This window comes from Coloeus monedula (assembly GCF_965178545.1).
Source record: "Coloeus monedula genome assembly, chromosome: 9".
NCBI lineage: Eukaryota > Metazoa > Chordata > Aves > Passeriformes > Corvidae > Coloeus > Coloeus monedula.
In genome coordinates this window covers 15496892-15512039 of record NC_138789.1, presented here as the reverse complement: position 1 = coordinate 15512039, position 15148 = coordinate 15496892, and the positions used below count along the sequence as shown (strand labels likewise).

General features: G+C 40.7%; 1 protein-coding gene across 3 annotated transcripts in view; it reads left to right on the top strand.

Annotated features, from left to right (window-relative positions):
- Positions 1-1145: 1145 nt before the first annotated feature.
- Positions 1146-15148, top strand: part of BTBD8 (BTB domain containing 8) — a gene marked incomplete at its 5' end in the record, with an annotated part of 36038 nt that continues 22035 nt past the window's right edge. For 2 of the 3 annotated variants that reach the window (XM_082287057.1, XM_082287056.1), the window contains 5 exons: positions 1146-1255; positions 1333-1518; positions 9803-10053; positions 10919-11036; positions 14053-14142. In XM_082287057.1, coding sequence (XP_082143183.1) covers positions 1146-1255; positions 1333-1518; positions 9803-10053; positions 10919-11036; positions 14053-14142 — 755 coding nt within the window. Of the gene's footprint in view, positions 1256-1332; positions 1519-9802; positions 10054-10918; positions 11037-14052; positions 14143-15148 lie in introns of those variants that run through there. The other variant, XM_082287058.1, reaches the window with a different exon arrangement.

Sequence of the window (15148 nt, the reverse complement as noted above, 5' to 3'; positions counted from 1 at the left end):
CACAGTGTCCTGGAATCAAAGATGAACAAGAACCCATTGGGGGAGGCATCAGGGCCAGGTAAGCCTGAACCAACTGTCCGCACCAGAGCGGGACAGAGCTGAAAGATACTGGGAGTCCCAACACATCCCACACTGCCGTGTGTGTCGTCTCTTTTGAGCCACTGTGTCCCACACAGGTACTTGGTGCAGTCCCTGCTCAGTGTAACCCTCGCAGGGAAGGACCAAGCGGTGCTGTCTGCCCAGCGTTAGCTCGTGGCTGGAAACCTGCTCTCGTCCCCTTCTCCAAATCCCAAAAGAATCTCCTCAGGATCATGACAATGGTGTTGCACTTGCCTCTTTCCATCCACCACCGGGACCTGCCTTTCAAGCATTTTTCCTTGAATACTTTCAGTACTTTATCAGCTAAAATGGTTAGGTGCTTCTGTTACTTACACTATGAAGCTGGAAATGCTCTTCCTTGTCTCAGAAGGTGGCATAGAGAGACTCCTATCACCTGTGTAGCGGTTTTGCTTTGGCTCGACAGCCAGTGCTGGGGAGCACGGATTTTCCAGCAGAGCACCGGCGGCTGGAAGCTGTGGCCCGCCCGCTCGCCCTCCTTCCTTCCTTCCCTGCGGCCCCTGCGGCAGGGGCGCCCGTCGAAGCCCGGGCCCCGCACACGAGGGCGCTGCGCTCCGCGGGGCGCGGCGGGAACGGCCCTCGGCGGGAACGGCCCTCGGCGGGAACGGCCCTCGGCGGGGCGGGGCGGGGCGGGGCGGGGCGGGGCGGGGCGGGGCGGCGGCCGGCAGGGGGCGCCGTCCCGGCGGCACCCGCGCTCTGCCGGCGGAGCCCCCCCCGCGATCGAGGAGGCCCCGCCCCCACGGGAGCCCCACCCTCCCCTCGGGCTCCCTGCCGGGGGTGGGGCCAGCCCAGCGCCGCCGGCCCTCATTGGCGGAAGCCCCTGCTGGCCCCGCCCCGCGAGCGGCGCGGGGAAGGCGCCGCGTCTCGCCCGGCGCGGGTCAGCGCCGGGGGTCGTTTGCTGCCCGCGCCGCGAGCGCTGTCCCGGTGCTCTCCGTGAGTAGGGCGGCCCGCCGCGGGGGCACCGCCTGCCACTCCCGCCCCGCGTGTCTGTCGCCGTGCCGGGCGCAGGGCGGAGTAGCGGCCGGCACATGGCGCGCTGCGGCGGCGGCGCAGCGCCGAAGGGCCCCGGCCCGGCGGCGGCGGAGCGGCAGCGGCTGAAGGAGGCGCTGGCCGAGCAACTCCGGCAGGACCTCGACAGGTGGGCGCGGGGCGGCGGCCGAGGCGGGGGCGGCCCCGGGCGGGGCGGGGACACGCGGTAACGATGCCGTCCTGCAGGCTGCTGACGGAGGGGACCCACTCCGACTTCACCTTCCGAGTAGGCGACGCGGCGCTGCGGGTGCACCGGGCGGTGCTGCTGGCGCGGGCGCCTCTGATCTGCGAAGGTCTGGCGGGGGGGCAGCTGCCCCCGGGGGAGCTGCGGCTGGACGGCATGGGACCCGCGGAGTTCCGGGGCTTCCTGCGGTGAGTGCGCTGCCGCGGCAGGATTGATGGGCTGGCCCCGGCACCACCTCTCTTGTGTCCTGCTTCTTCTTTTTTCCCAGTGCCAGCACCTGTTTTAAAGCTTTTCCCGTTCAAGGCAGTATCCTCACAGCCTTCCTGCAGAGTTTGCAGAGGACTTTTCTGTAACTTCTTTATTTTCCTTTGCCTTTGTCCTTCTGCTTGATAGCGCATGGCTGTACTCTCCACCTTAGCGTGCTTTTTTATGGTGTGTAAAGGACTTGTAATAGGAAAAGAGAAAGGCTCTGCCTTCTAACACCCTTTTAGCCAGATTCCCAAATGAAAACAGCAAATAAAACCCACTCTCAGCTCATATTTTTAAAAGTTATGGATATAGGAATCTAGGAGAACTTCAGCAAGTTGGATGAAAATGCATTAAGTTCAAAACTCATCTCTCAAGTCCTAGTGAGCCATGGGCTAGGCCAAACACAGCGTAGCTTTGATGCAAACTGGGATCCTAGAGGGAGATGTGTGGCCTGGCTACTCCCTAGGGACTAGTGCAAGGGCCAGCATGTTTTTGCACTGCCAGCTATTTTCCCATTGCCACATATGCAACATCTCTCATGTCTTGCTCTAAACCTTAGGTGAGTTACATGAGGGGTGTTGCCTGGTGCTGCCACCAGACCTTGCAATCCTCCTTCTTGTAAGTTCCTCTAATCCTTTTTTCAAAGAACTGCTTTTCTCTAACAAAGCTGTGGTGGTGCCACCTACTTTCCCTAAAAGAGAGTTGGTGTTAGAGCCAATCGGCACTTACAGGAATGCACCAGGAGCAAAGTGGTAGAAAGAAATCACTCTTAGTTTTCACATGAATTCAGGATGTGCCTAGAAAATGTAGGTATTTGCAGGCTTCTGGGATTGTTTTCAACAGGTACGGTATATCATTGCTGTTTTAAAATTTAGTGCTTGAAACGCAACCTAATTATGAAAGAAAATTTTTTCAACCCAGAGTAATATCTGAAACGTAGAATCTTTGTAGTGGAGCAGGTTGATTAACAGGCATTTGTTGGGTTACTGCCACAGCCTGGCAGGAGCATTAGCAAAAGAAGTGGTAAGAAACAAAACCACATGGGTTTTATCTTGTATTTTTCCTGATTCCACTGTTATTGTGATATCATTAATTTCTTTCACATTCATGTAAGTGGTGTTACAGAAGAATTACATGGAGAAACATGATAATGCAAATTTTTTAAAAATCAAATTAATTTAGAAATAATTATTCTGAATAATTATTTTAATTATTTATATACTGTTATATCAGAGGTTTGTATTCCTAATGGTAAGCACTTAATATGTCACTGATACTTGCTTTCAGTTTTGTCTGGGTTTGCGGTAAGGTAAGGAACGATGTCTGGAGTCCTGCATGTTCTCCAAAAAGCTTGGCATTGGAAAACACCTTTAAACTCAGCTCAACTAATTATAAACCTTGTGTCTTTTCACAGTGAGTTTAGAATCTTCAAATGAACCTCCCCATAAGTTCTAAACTGTGTATGAAGTGTGCTTTGCAAGAGAACTGCTTTTTCTTAACTTAGTCTTCGGTGCCATTTGATACTTCACCTTTTGAGTCCTCTAACCTGGCACTATGGAGATTTGTGCTTACAGAGTGTGATGAAGTTTAACAATGAACTCATTTGGATCAAAGAAAGGATGCAGCTTTGATTGAAAGGAGTCTAATCTATTGTTCAGGTGATCAAATAGTCTTGGTGGCTGTTGAATCTCAGTGGTTTCTTATTGTTAAAATGTAAATTATTAGCTCTTCATAAGTGCAAAACAGTGGCTTAAATTACAACTTTAGTTTTACTGGAAGCAAGCCTAGTTCTTGGAGCATGTGAACTGCCATGATGAGTTGTAACAGAGACCTGTAGCTGCAGCTGAGCTCCTGAGAGAAAGTTACTGCCTTCTACAAAAGTTCTGGTTTCTGGTATATATGGAGAAGTGGAATACTAGGAATAGTATTGAAGAGTTCATCAAAGCTGTAACAAAATTTCATTCCTTTTCCTGTTTGTATTCAGCTTTGCTTTTATTTTCCTGAGTAAAAATTATCTTTCCATGGGGATTTGGGGACTTCATTTTCTCATGAGCTAAATCTGGCCTGCATCCCAGTGAGGCGCACTTCCTTTGGGCCTCTGTCTCTCTTCATCAGGAGAGATGTGGGCTTGTGTCTGTGACCTACATGTCATTTGTGTGCTGAAGGCTGTGCAGCTCCTCTTGCCTCCTCTTTTGGGTTGGAGATAGGACATAGTAAACTTCATGCTGATCTTTCTGCATAGCCTCAGCATGAAGTAGATGAGCATCTAAGGAGTGCTTTGTTTCCCTCTGTACACTTGCACTATCTGAGGACACCAGGATGAAACTTCTGGTCACCAGACGTGCAGCGTTCCTGTTGTAGACACTATGCACCCTACGTTTTTGCCCGATGAAGTTAGTGTAATCTTGACTCTGCCCTCCAATAGCCTTCTGTCATTCTTCAGGACACAACTAGAAGAATGTCAACAGTTGCAAGTACGTTGATGGCCGGATACTGCCTAAGCAGAGTTCTGCAGTGTGGCTTAAGAAGAGAAACTTAGCATCCCTGAAGGACAATGTCTGTCACAGATCATTAGATCATTACTGTCTTGCCTGCTGAGAGGCAAACTGCTTTTTATTTACCCTTGCAGTTGGACAAAATATTGCTTTAGAAATAAAAATCTAGACATTGTGTCATAATATTTCTATTAGAGGGGTCTGATACAAGGAAGGACAGAGAAGGACCTAATGACAGTGAGATCCAGTTGAAAAGCAATAAATACAATCAAATACAAAGGAATACGATTGTCATTGTGACATTTACTGCCACAGGGGTTAGTTTGCAATACCAGCAATTGATTCAAAGTAGACCAGCCAAGGTTTCGACCGTGTTACGCTTGTAGAATTCTGTATCAGGCAGGACAAGGATGCATATCTCGCTTACATGCAGGCAGAAACTTCCTAGAAGGTAAACTCTAGACAGCATGGTGGCAATAACTTCTTTCCGTAGCGTCTATGTATGCACACCTTTCCTTTGTATAAAAAATCTTTGGCTATAGTAACTATGAATACAACAGATACCCTATAGCATTGTTCCTGTTTCATCTGTCACTTAGCCACACCTCTTGCAAACTCAGTGTTGCTCATGTCTATCAGATTCTTTTCTGTGTGCAGGGAAAAAAACCCTAAGCTATAAAGTGGGGTACCTGTTAAAATTACACAGCATCATACTCACACTACAGAAGGTGATGGCATAGCACTATTTCCAGCTTGATACTCTCTTGCATGTGAGGCTTTCATAAACAAGTTACACCAAATAGAATGTTTGTGAATATTTGTTCTTTAAGTACGATTCCCAGTTAAAGTTCCATAACACTGGATTACAAAGTAGTGAAAATGGGAAATACTTATTTAAATAAATTGTCTGTGAGTTTCTTCTTCCTGATTGCTAGATTGTCATAGTCCCCATTGGATAATTGCTGTTTTGGAGGAAACAAACCCGAGTTATGCATATGTACACTGAATTCCTTTATGTTTATGCCTCAGCAATCCTACCCTTAATATCTATGCTTGTGTATTCCCCCTAGTGGGTTATGTTTGCAGACCACTTTATTTCAGAAGAATAGCCTGCCTCACATGTTCTTGAAATTTTGTGGTTTACACAGACTATTCTGATATGGTCCTTCCCTTATATCTTTTTATCACTCGTGCCTGTTGATGTGGTGCCATGCAAGGAGTATCTTCTCTAAATGACTGATTCAGGGAACCTGAAAACAAATCAGCTGCAAAAAGGGCTTGTTGTGGCACTTGCAGGTGGATTTTTTGGCACAATAGCTACTCTTTTCCCTGCATTAAGACATAAGGGGATCAGCAGTACAGCTGAAAAAAATCATCCTTCCCGAAACTACTAAAATTAACAAACCTTGCCCTACAAGTGGGGCAATATGGGAGATGTGATATGACTGTCTTAAACTTTGCGAAACAATAAATCCTGAATTGTGGAAATTAAAACGCTCTGTTAAAAGTTACTTTTAGTGTAGAGAAGTGAGAAAGTTGAAAACAAATTATTGTGAACAAAGTTAAGAGATTGGGGAATCTGCGCCTCTTGAATACTTAAGGTGTTCTTTTTCCTACATTTTTTTTTTTTATAACCATATTCTCTGGTCTCAATTTGTCACTACAACACCAAGTTAGTTTTTTGTGGCTATAAAAATGAGCTAAGTCATTCATTGAGAAGAATTAGACTATGCTAAGGAGGCAAATAAGTAATGTACAACATGAAGCTTGTATTTTAGATTTTATGCTATATCCTGTTGGGGGAAGAAAGACTTCACCACGATGACCTGTTCATTTTGATGAAAATGGGCTTAAACACATGCCAGACAATGGCAATCTTATCTCCTTTCCACATACATAGAAACAATAAGTTTGTCTTTTTTCTTACTGGGTTTTTTTTTGATCCATGTTTATATCTAATCTCAGTTTCTCTGAGGCAGTTGAGAAGCTGAACTGCCAAGTCCCAATATATTCGGTAGGGCTGTAATGCTTTGGAAACATAGTATCTTAATGCAATGGATTTATGCCTGAAGGAGGAAAAAAATTTGATCTGTGAGAAATGGTTACAAACCTTTCACTGGGCCCGTGACTGTTTAAGGGTCAGATTCTTCTGAAATGCATGCCTGTCACAAGAAATTAGAAAATTTAATCAGCACCTGTATGAGGCAGTAAAGCAGTTGATGTTTCATCTCATGAGAAGAAATTCACTGAAACACCTCAAGAAATCAGTTAAGTTAAAACAACCATCTTGACTGCAAAAATTAAGCAGATGGTTCTTTTAGCAAATCTAAAGGGAAATGGAAGAATCTTAAGTTGTTAAGGTAGGTTGAAGTGCATATGAAATGCCTAACTTAGACAATGAAGATGCACTGCTTTAGGTGTATTGCTGAACTATTTTTGCAAGTCTTCCAAGATTAAATGCACTACACGAGAGTATTTACTGCAACTGGGTTTGCTAGACATGGGTGCATTAAAACTCTGGGCAGGCAGTGGTTCAGAGGCTTCCTATATTGGTTCTGTTTTTATTAATAGAAGTAAATAGATTTGGGTTTCATTTTGGCATTTAATTGTGGTAACTGATGGCTTTGTTTAAGTAAAACTGTATAATATGGTATTTTACACATGTGCAGAAGATACTTTAGTGTTAATCTGGTTATTGTGGCATTCTTGTCTCTCATCTTGAGAGGCTTGGGTTTAACAGAGGGACCATTCTGTGGATAAGGAGTTGGCTGGATGGTCACACTCAAAGAGTTGTGGTTTGTTAACAAGACATTCAACATGAGCCAGCAGTGTGCACTTGCAGCCAAGAAAGCCAACCCTATGCTGGGCTGCATCAGAAGCAGCCTGGCCAGCAGGTGGATGGAGGTGACTCTGCCCCTCTGGTCCGCTCTCCTGAGACTCCACCTGGAGTGCTCATCCAGCTCTGGGGTCCCCAGCATAAGAAACACCTTTTGGATCTGAGTCAAGAGGAGGGCAACAAAGCTGATCAGAAAGCTGGAGCACCTCTACCATGAAGACAAGCTGAGAGAATTGGAGTTGTTCAGCCTGGACAAGAGAAGGCTCTGGGGGTCACCTTCTGATGATACCTCTATCTCATTTAAAGAAGAGATTTATAACTTTATAGAATTGTTGTCTTTTGCTCTTTAGATAATGAAACTAGGATGGCACATTGAATGATGCCTGCTCAAGAGGTTTGGAACAGTTTTTAAAAACTATTACAATCCTATCCTATTACATCCTACTACAATTCTTTTATTTATGTGAAAAGACACCATTTAATACTCTGGAGGAGACAGTCTAGAAAACTTCACTCTGCTTTAGAAATGAGTCTATAAAATACAGGGTGCTGCCAAGCAAAGTTTTTTATAACAGGTTTTAGAAAACTGCAGAATCTTGCATTCTGGAAACATCTAATGGGAGTTACTGAGATAAAAGGAAATTTCTGAAAGATGTGCCAAAATCATTATTGCTGTCTGTGAAACAAAATGATGGATGCATCCATGAGTCTTTCAAAGTAGTACATTTACAGTCTGTATTAAGCAGAACTCTAATATTAAAATAACCTGCTGAATTTCTGGAAGTAATAAATCCAGGAATGTGACTGGATTTTAAAATGTTAACTGAAAGAGTCAAAGTTTCTTGACTTTTTATAGGAAAAAACTTACTTAAAATAGAACTAACTTTTTTACATCCAGAAACCAGTTACTTAGTTCTGGTTTAAAATGCCACTTTATTTTAAGTTTTTATTTAAAATGCCATTTTATTTACTGAGTTCCTAGTCGTGGTAAGGATGCCATTTTTATTGACTGAAGCCTAGTGATAACAAAATTAATTGCATTCCTGAGGTTGCTGTAGATTCTCTGAAAATACCCTGAGCATTCCCAGGAGAGCGTTGCCTTATTGCCTAGCTTATGAGATTCCCTATGGATGTTTTTCAGTTACTGCAGAAAGTAAGTAAGAATAGTAAAATAATTACTTTATGCCAAAGCACTCTATCTGTTGCTGCTAATTTTCTTTCTCCCTCAAAGTAAATTTGTATTGTCTTTACATGTTAAATATGCAAAAGCTCTGTAGCAACAGAAAGGTGAATAAGCAAAGTTCCAGTGCAAACTTAGCCTAACATGTTCAATGGCAATTTTTTTTTCAACAGATCCTTCCTAGGGAATTTCTTAAAGTTTTCTACATTCAGTATGTGACCAGTATACTTCTGTAATTGTGGTATTAGCTTACATCTGGTGAAGATGTAGGGATAAAGTGCAAATTATTGGATTTTTAATTTTTTTTTCTAGTAGTGGCTTTGTCTATGTGACTTTAAGTGACAATTCTTGGAAGGTCTAATGTGGACAAAAAACTTGAAGACAAAACTTCAGAATGCTTCTGTAAAATTTTGAAATCTCTAGCTTAACTGAGTTTCTACTATGAGTTTCTATTCTTGAGTCCTACTGCCTTAGAGCTGTAAAACACAGATGTTACATACTGTGAAGCACAGTGAATAGGGAAAAATGTGTGGATGTAGTGGTCTTGAATTTTCTAAAGAATTGCAAAGTCTCCCTGCTCCATCAAGCAACTTTTGCTCCTGTTCTTGGTAATATGGCATGTTATTACTTGTCTTTCCCTCATGCTATTAATGCTAGGTTGGAAAGCAATTTAAATATGAAAAGCAATAGGTGGTCAGTTCACAGGTTGGGAGTTCTGAAAGCACATACATACACAACAACCTTAAAATAATACCTTACTCGTTCCACGTGAAATCTTATTACGTGTTACATCCTTTCCTGGCCCTTGCTTTCAAAATCTAATAAAATAGTAAAATTCTCATTCCCTACATTCTTGTTTCTCCTTATTCTCTCCTGGTGAGGACCTGTATCACATAGACAAAAAAATTCTACCTGTCTCAATCCTTTAAATACAGGACTTAAAAAGGAAGATTATTTCTTCGTATGTTTTCTCTGCCCTTTCAGAGTACAGTGTTCAAATAACACGCTCAAATTACTGTTCTCTGAGTATTTACAAAAAAGCCTCTTTGCTGTGGAGTGAGTGACTAAAGCAGATCTCTTGAGTATGTCTGCTACATCCAAAGTAACTGTAGCTCTTCTGTTAAACTTTGTTAACTTCATCTATATGGTATGAAACCGAGGATAAAATGTGTTATCTGTGCTGGAGTGCAGTTATGTTTCCATAAATATGAGATCTTTGCAGTCACAGACTGCAGGCTTTGTTAGCCTTTCCAGATCCTGAGCCAAAAATAAGCTGGTGAAACAGATGGGAAAGTGGGAAGCTGGAATTACTACATGGGCAAAGTGAAAATTCTTGGGTAATCTTAACTGCAAATTTTTGTGCTTTAAGTGCTTCCTTTGAAATTGAAATTAATTTCTCCAATTCATTTATATCTCTATGCAATTTTTATGATTTTTATACTGTAACCTTGATGTTAGAAGGTTTCTGTATTTTGTGGTGCTTTTTTGTTTATTATTTTATTTATTATTATTATTTTGTTTATGCTTTTCAAGAATTTTCAGAAATAAGTTTTCCAGAGATACATTTTTAAAAGGCTGGGCTTTTTAAGCACCAGAGAGTCCAGCTCTTTGTTTTCTGGTCATGAATTTTGTTAGATGGGAAAAAATGTAATTTTTTATTTGTTTTCTTAAATTAAAAAATTACGAGAGTAAAAATTAGTGTCATCTTCTAGGATTCTATATTCATCTGATATAAATCTTAAAGAAGTTGAGGAGCTGGTTATGAGGAAAATACAAGAAGGGAACACTATTACTCTGCAGAACACTCAAAAAAATGTAAATTGTCTTGGACAAAGCAAAAGAACACCAATTGATCAGAATATTCCAAGTGGAGCTGTGCAGAAAGAAGTTGTTTGTTTGTCTGGTATTGAGGAAGAAATTCCAGAAGCAGTCATTGACGCAGAAAGCAACAAAGCCGCTGCAGGTAGGTTTGGAATTACACTTTTTTCTCTTTTTGTGTTTTAAATAATTGTTCAAATACTTCTACAGTTGTAAAAATGCAGGCAAAATTAAAACTATTGTTACAGCACAGCTTCCATGGATATTCTTTTCTATGGCCCACCTCATTCTCTCACACTTTGAAGAAATGAATTGCTGCAGAAGTTAGGCAGGCACAGTTCCCAGACAATGCGTGGTGTAATAAATCTGGAATTGTCAGGCATCAGGCATGGTCATCACCATATCCTGTCTTTTCCCCGGAATACAGTGAGCTCCACTCCTTAACATGTGGGACTTCCACACAGCAGAGTATCTCCCTTGTTTTCCTTTCCTCGCAAATTGCAGTAGTTCCACCGTTGTTTTATGAGGGTTCTGGAATCTTTCCATACCACAGCTCTGAACGAAATAATACGAGGAAATGTTTAACTGCATCTCCCCCAGAGGTGTTGGCTGCTACAGCTGTGTCAGTAACACAGGCTCAAGCAGCAGATCTGTTCAGGTGGAAGCCTGTAGCACTGCATGACCCTGAATTTCCTCAGGGACTACTCTTCTTTAGTGCAGAGGTTCTGGATCTCTGCAGAAAAAAAATGAACTGGGTGCATAATCTTAAAAAAGAGTAACTCTAGCACTTCTGTAGATACCAAATACGGAGCATTGGTCAAGTTTCTGATAGTCAAAATAAGAAGTAAAAAGCAAGGTTTGGAAAACCTTTTAAGGAAAATCCTAGCTTGAATATGCAATAATAAAAAATTTAATTATGTCAGAATCTTTTGAAATGTTTTGTCTGTGCTCTGTCAATAGTCCCTTGTGCACCTGACAAAGTGAAAACAGCTATTTCTCCCCATATGCAGGTAATTCCAGAGTAGAAACTGCATCTGTATTAGGGGAAGACTTATTGATGCTCTACAAGAATTGCTATTGTCCAGATATTAATATTTGCATAGAAGGCAAAGATTTTCAAGCTCACAGGTACATAAGTATTTACAGTAAAACGTTTTTCAATCAATAACCATCTGGTAAAAAATGCTGCTGTTATTACTGTATATCTGTAGGAAGTATTGCTGGTGCTGTTCCCTAGCTGTGAACTGTTCCAGCTTTTAGGTCTTACGTGTGGAGTGGCTGTACTTTGATACTAATGAATATAATTTATCATCAACAGCAACTGTTTTGAAAACAACTGCGCTTTTAGCACTTCTAAGATTGCCACTGAACTCATATATTGAGTATATACTCATATAAATACTTGTAGATTCTTTTGCTACATTTATATATATATGCAATACGAAACAATAAAAAATAATCTGTGCTCTGTTAAGAAAACAAAAAATCTACTAATAAACTATTCAGTTATTAATGCTGAATAAAATTTCCATACAGGCAGAAAATTTCTGGAGTAGTAATTTTTTTTTCTGCTCTTCAGAATCTGCATACAAAATCTGATTTTGGTTTCATTACTTCAGTTATGTAGATGTAAAGATTGTTGGGAGACTTAACTAGATCTAAAGTCCAAGACCGTTTAAGAACTTTGGCTGATCGTACTCTTGTGGCTTGGGAAAGCAAATTGAAGTGTCAGTACCATTCCATGTACCTTTGATATAAGTCTGTTTGCATTTGAGATAGCAAACTACACAGCCTGTATTTTGTTCCCTTTGAGTATATAAATAACAGAGTGACTATAAAAGCCCTCCACTACTTTTAGTACTTTCTCAACATAAAATGGGGAGGGGGTGTGCAGTTTATTACTGACATTATAATATCTTTATAGAAGATACGTCATAATAGTGTGGGGGGGTATTTTATTTTTTTAAATAATAGAATTTGGATGTATGCTACCTTTTCAGAATGTAGTGTAGTAAAGAATGTTTCTTCTGGTCTACACTATAAAATACGTTCTCAGATACGTAAGTTTGAGAAACAAATGCTTTAATGCAGAAAAAATAGTGTAGCAAAGAGTTTCTATCAGTAGAGCTTCTTTAATTTAGGCCACTTAACTGCCTGGAGCTATCTATCTAGCTTAACTAGCATCAAAAAATGCGGCAGTAAATCAGAGAAAACAAGGATGTTCTGAAACAGATGCAGGTCTTGAGCTCGTTTTAGCACTGCATCATGTGAGCAGTAGGAGCTAATAAGGGCAGTGTAACTTTCAGTATCATTGTGGTGAAAGCACCAGAATGATTTACTTACTACAAGGGGGTTTTTTTTAAGTTCTCAAACAGGGGACAGGTTAGACCCCCACAGTCTCCCACCACTTGTGTCAGTATTCCTTACTTTCTCATGAAGTCCTGTGAACTTCCAATAGATTTTAGTGTTGCTGGTTTATGTCTTCCTAGTGTTTTATTCTTACAGAGCTCTGCATGAAGCAAGTCAGATTTGTTTGATAATAAAACTGGCACTAACCATCACAGTAGGAAAGCACAGATAAAATTATTTCCAAATAATTTGGTATCTCCATATATTTTATAAATACATGCTGATAAAATTTAAACTTAGGTAATGCATACTTGTCCTTATTCTGCTGAGTACCTGTCTTACTTAAAATGAGTCTTTGAAATATCCACTCTAACTATGCCCTTGAAGTTGGTTGATCACTGTTCATTACTAAAATTTATTTGGAAGGGAATAAAAAATTGGAGATAAGTGTATTCCATATCTCTAAGATACTGTGTTATTGTATCTTATAAAAAAAAGATCGTGTGTGTACCCAGAATTTCATATACTTCAAGGTAGGATGTAATACCCATTTACATGTGGACGTATTTCACTGAGATATGAAACGTTCAGTAAGAGCTTTGTTGTTATTATTTTTGCTGGATGATTCACAGGAGGAATGTGCGAGAAGCTTCTAATTTAAAGTATTGAGACTTCTGAAGCAGAGGAGGGAAGGGAGATGAGAAAATACAGAATATGTAATGACTAGAAGAGACCAGAAATAGTATTCTTCTTGCTTCTTCCTACGCAAAATGAGAGTGCTCAGAGACATTTTAAGAGACAACAAATACATGTAACAGAAAGGATTCTCATGCCTAGTATAACATTTTGCTTTCTCTGCCACAGGAAATACGTGACATAAGCTAATTTTATAAATAATAGGAAGCTGAATAAGTGTCATGAAAAAATTCTATGTGTGAGAATATTATCTGTGGCTGCAGTAACCCAGATAAGATACATAAAGACTAACACTGTAACTGGTGGGGATCTGGAAAACTGAAATCATAAAGCAGTTTTCACCCACTGTCTTGTCTTCCTTTCTGCCACTGCACTTCCACCTTAAAAACTCCTGTTGCAAAGGTCTTCTTACCTGATATTTTGAAGACTGATAATGGTAGAGATACTGAGCTCCACAGACTGCTGCTCTGGGGGTTCTTTATTTTTTTCTATGGAAGTAGTACTAAATTGAATTAGCCCCATTATGGCCAGTTGTGCCTTTTAAATATAGAAGGGTAGTAAGTGTAAACAGAAGGAACTGATAGCTCTTGCTGTAAAACCACATCATATTGTCCTGGCGTATGTTGATATCGAGTTTTGTTTGACTTTTGGTGGGTAGCAAATTCTAAATACGAGACATTACATACTTACAATTTTGATAAATACATATTTTGCGATATAAGAAGAATTTAAAATGTTCAGAATATAATTACTTATAATGGAGCTGTATAAACAAGGTTATTTATTCTTATTTGATAAATAAAACAGGAGAAATAAATGTGAAATTTTATATGAAAGGAAGATACTTGGGGTAATAGACTTCCTCTGTGTGAATCTCAAAGTCATACTATAAACAAGCTTTAACTGAAAAATTTATAGAGTACTGTTTGGTTTTTTTCTGTAGCATATTTTGACATTCCAAACATACTCAAAGGAAAGGCATGCAGTACACAGCTGACACCTTAATGCATAAAGGGCAAAGATTTAACTCAATGTTATCAAAGAGTCTCATCATGAATATTTGTATGTAGTGGAATAATGTTTACTTTTTCTCTCTCAGGGCCATTTTATGTGCCAGATCTAGTTACTTTGCTGCTATGCTGAGTGGAAGTTGGGCTGAGAGCTCCCAAGAGCACATCACTCTTCAAGGGTAAGTGTTGTCTCTTCAAGTCGTGTGGGAGCAAAGGTAGGCAATTTACAATCACTGCAAATATGTAACAACAGCGCTGTGTACAGAGCGATGAAGATTAATATGCCTTGACACTTTTCTCCAGCCTGATACATCTTCTGAGTACTGTTTTGACTTCAGGATGAAACTGTGTGAAGTGTATTTGTTAATATTGTTAGCTGATTCAGAAAAGTCTTTTTCATCAGCAGAAGGGCACTAATCCTTTTGTGTAGAGTATGTTTTAATATTCACAATCTACTTGAGAATTCTTTTCTTTCGCTTCTTGTACGTGTCATGAAAAATACTGTGAGTGTCTGAACAATGTAATTTTCATACTTAGTTGTACAATAAGTATATTTACAATGTAAAGACAAATAACATTTCCTAAATAGTGTTTAATTGTGATATTCCAGCAGCATATACGAAAGCAATTTTATCTAGCATGCTTGTTCACTGTGAGAAATGAGACAACTCTTAAAAAGATTAATTTACTGAAAACAGAAAAATTGAAAAATTACAGAAATTAGAAAAATATAAAAATTTGGGATCCTATGGCTCAGTAGATGGTATGCCCCAGGAGCGCAGGGATTTGAGATCTTCTGGCTGCGACAGCACTAGACCTCAGGTAGAGAAAAAGAACTTGCAGTGCTGGGCTGACTTTTAAAAAATTACTAAAAGCCCCTTAAAAGGGGTAAGGCTTTGAATGCCCAGCACGGACATCTCCCACAGCTAATCTGGAGAGAGCAAGAGGGGAAAAGAGACCCCGCCTCTCAGCTTCATCTTTTTTAGTGTCTTTGCTCCGCCCACAGCCCACCCACAGCCCGCCCCTTCGGTCCAAGGCGATTGGTGCTTTCCCTTTGATGGATCATCTCTGTCCACCAATGGCTCATCGTTGTCAAGGGGGGTGGTATCAGTTAGAGATAAGGGAATACAATACCTTCATTAAAATTCAGGTATTCCGGTTGCCACGGAGCTTGCCTGCAGAGTA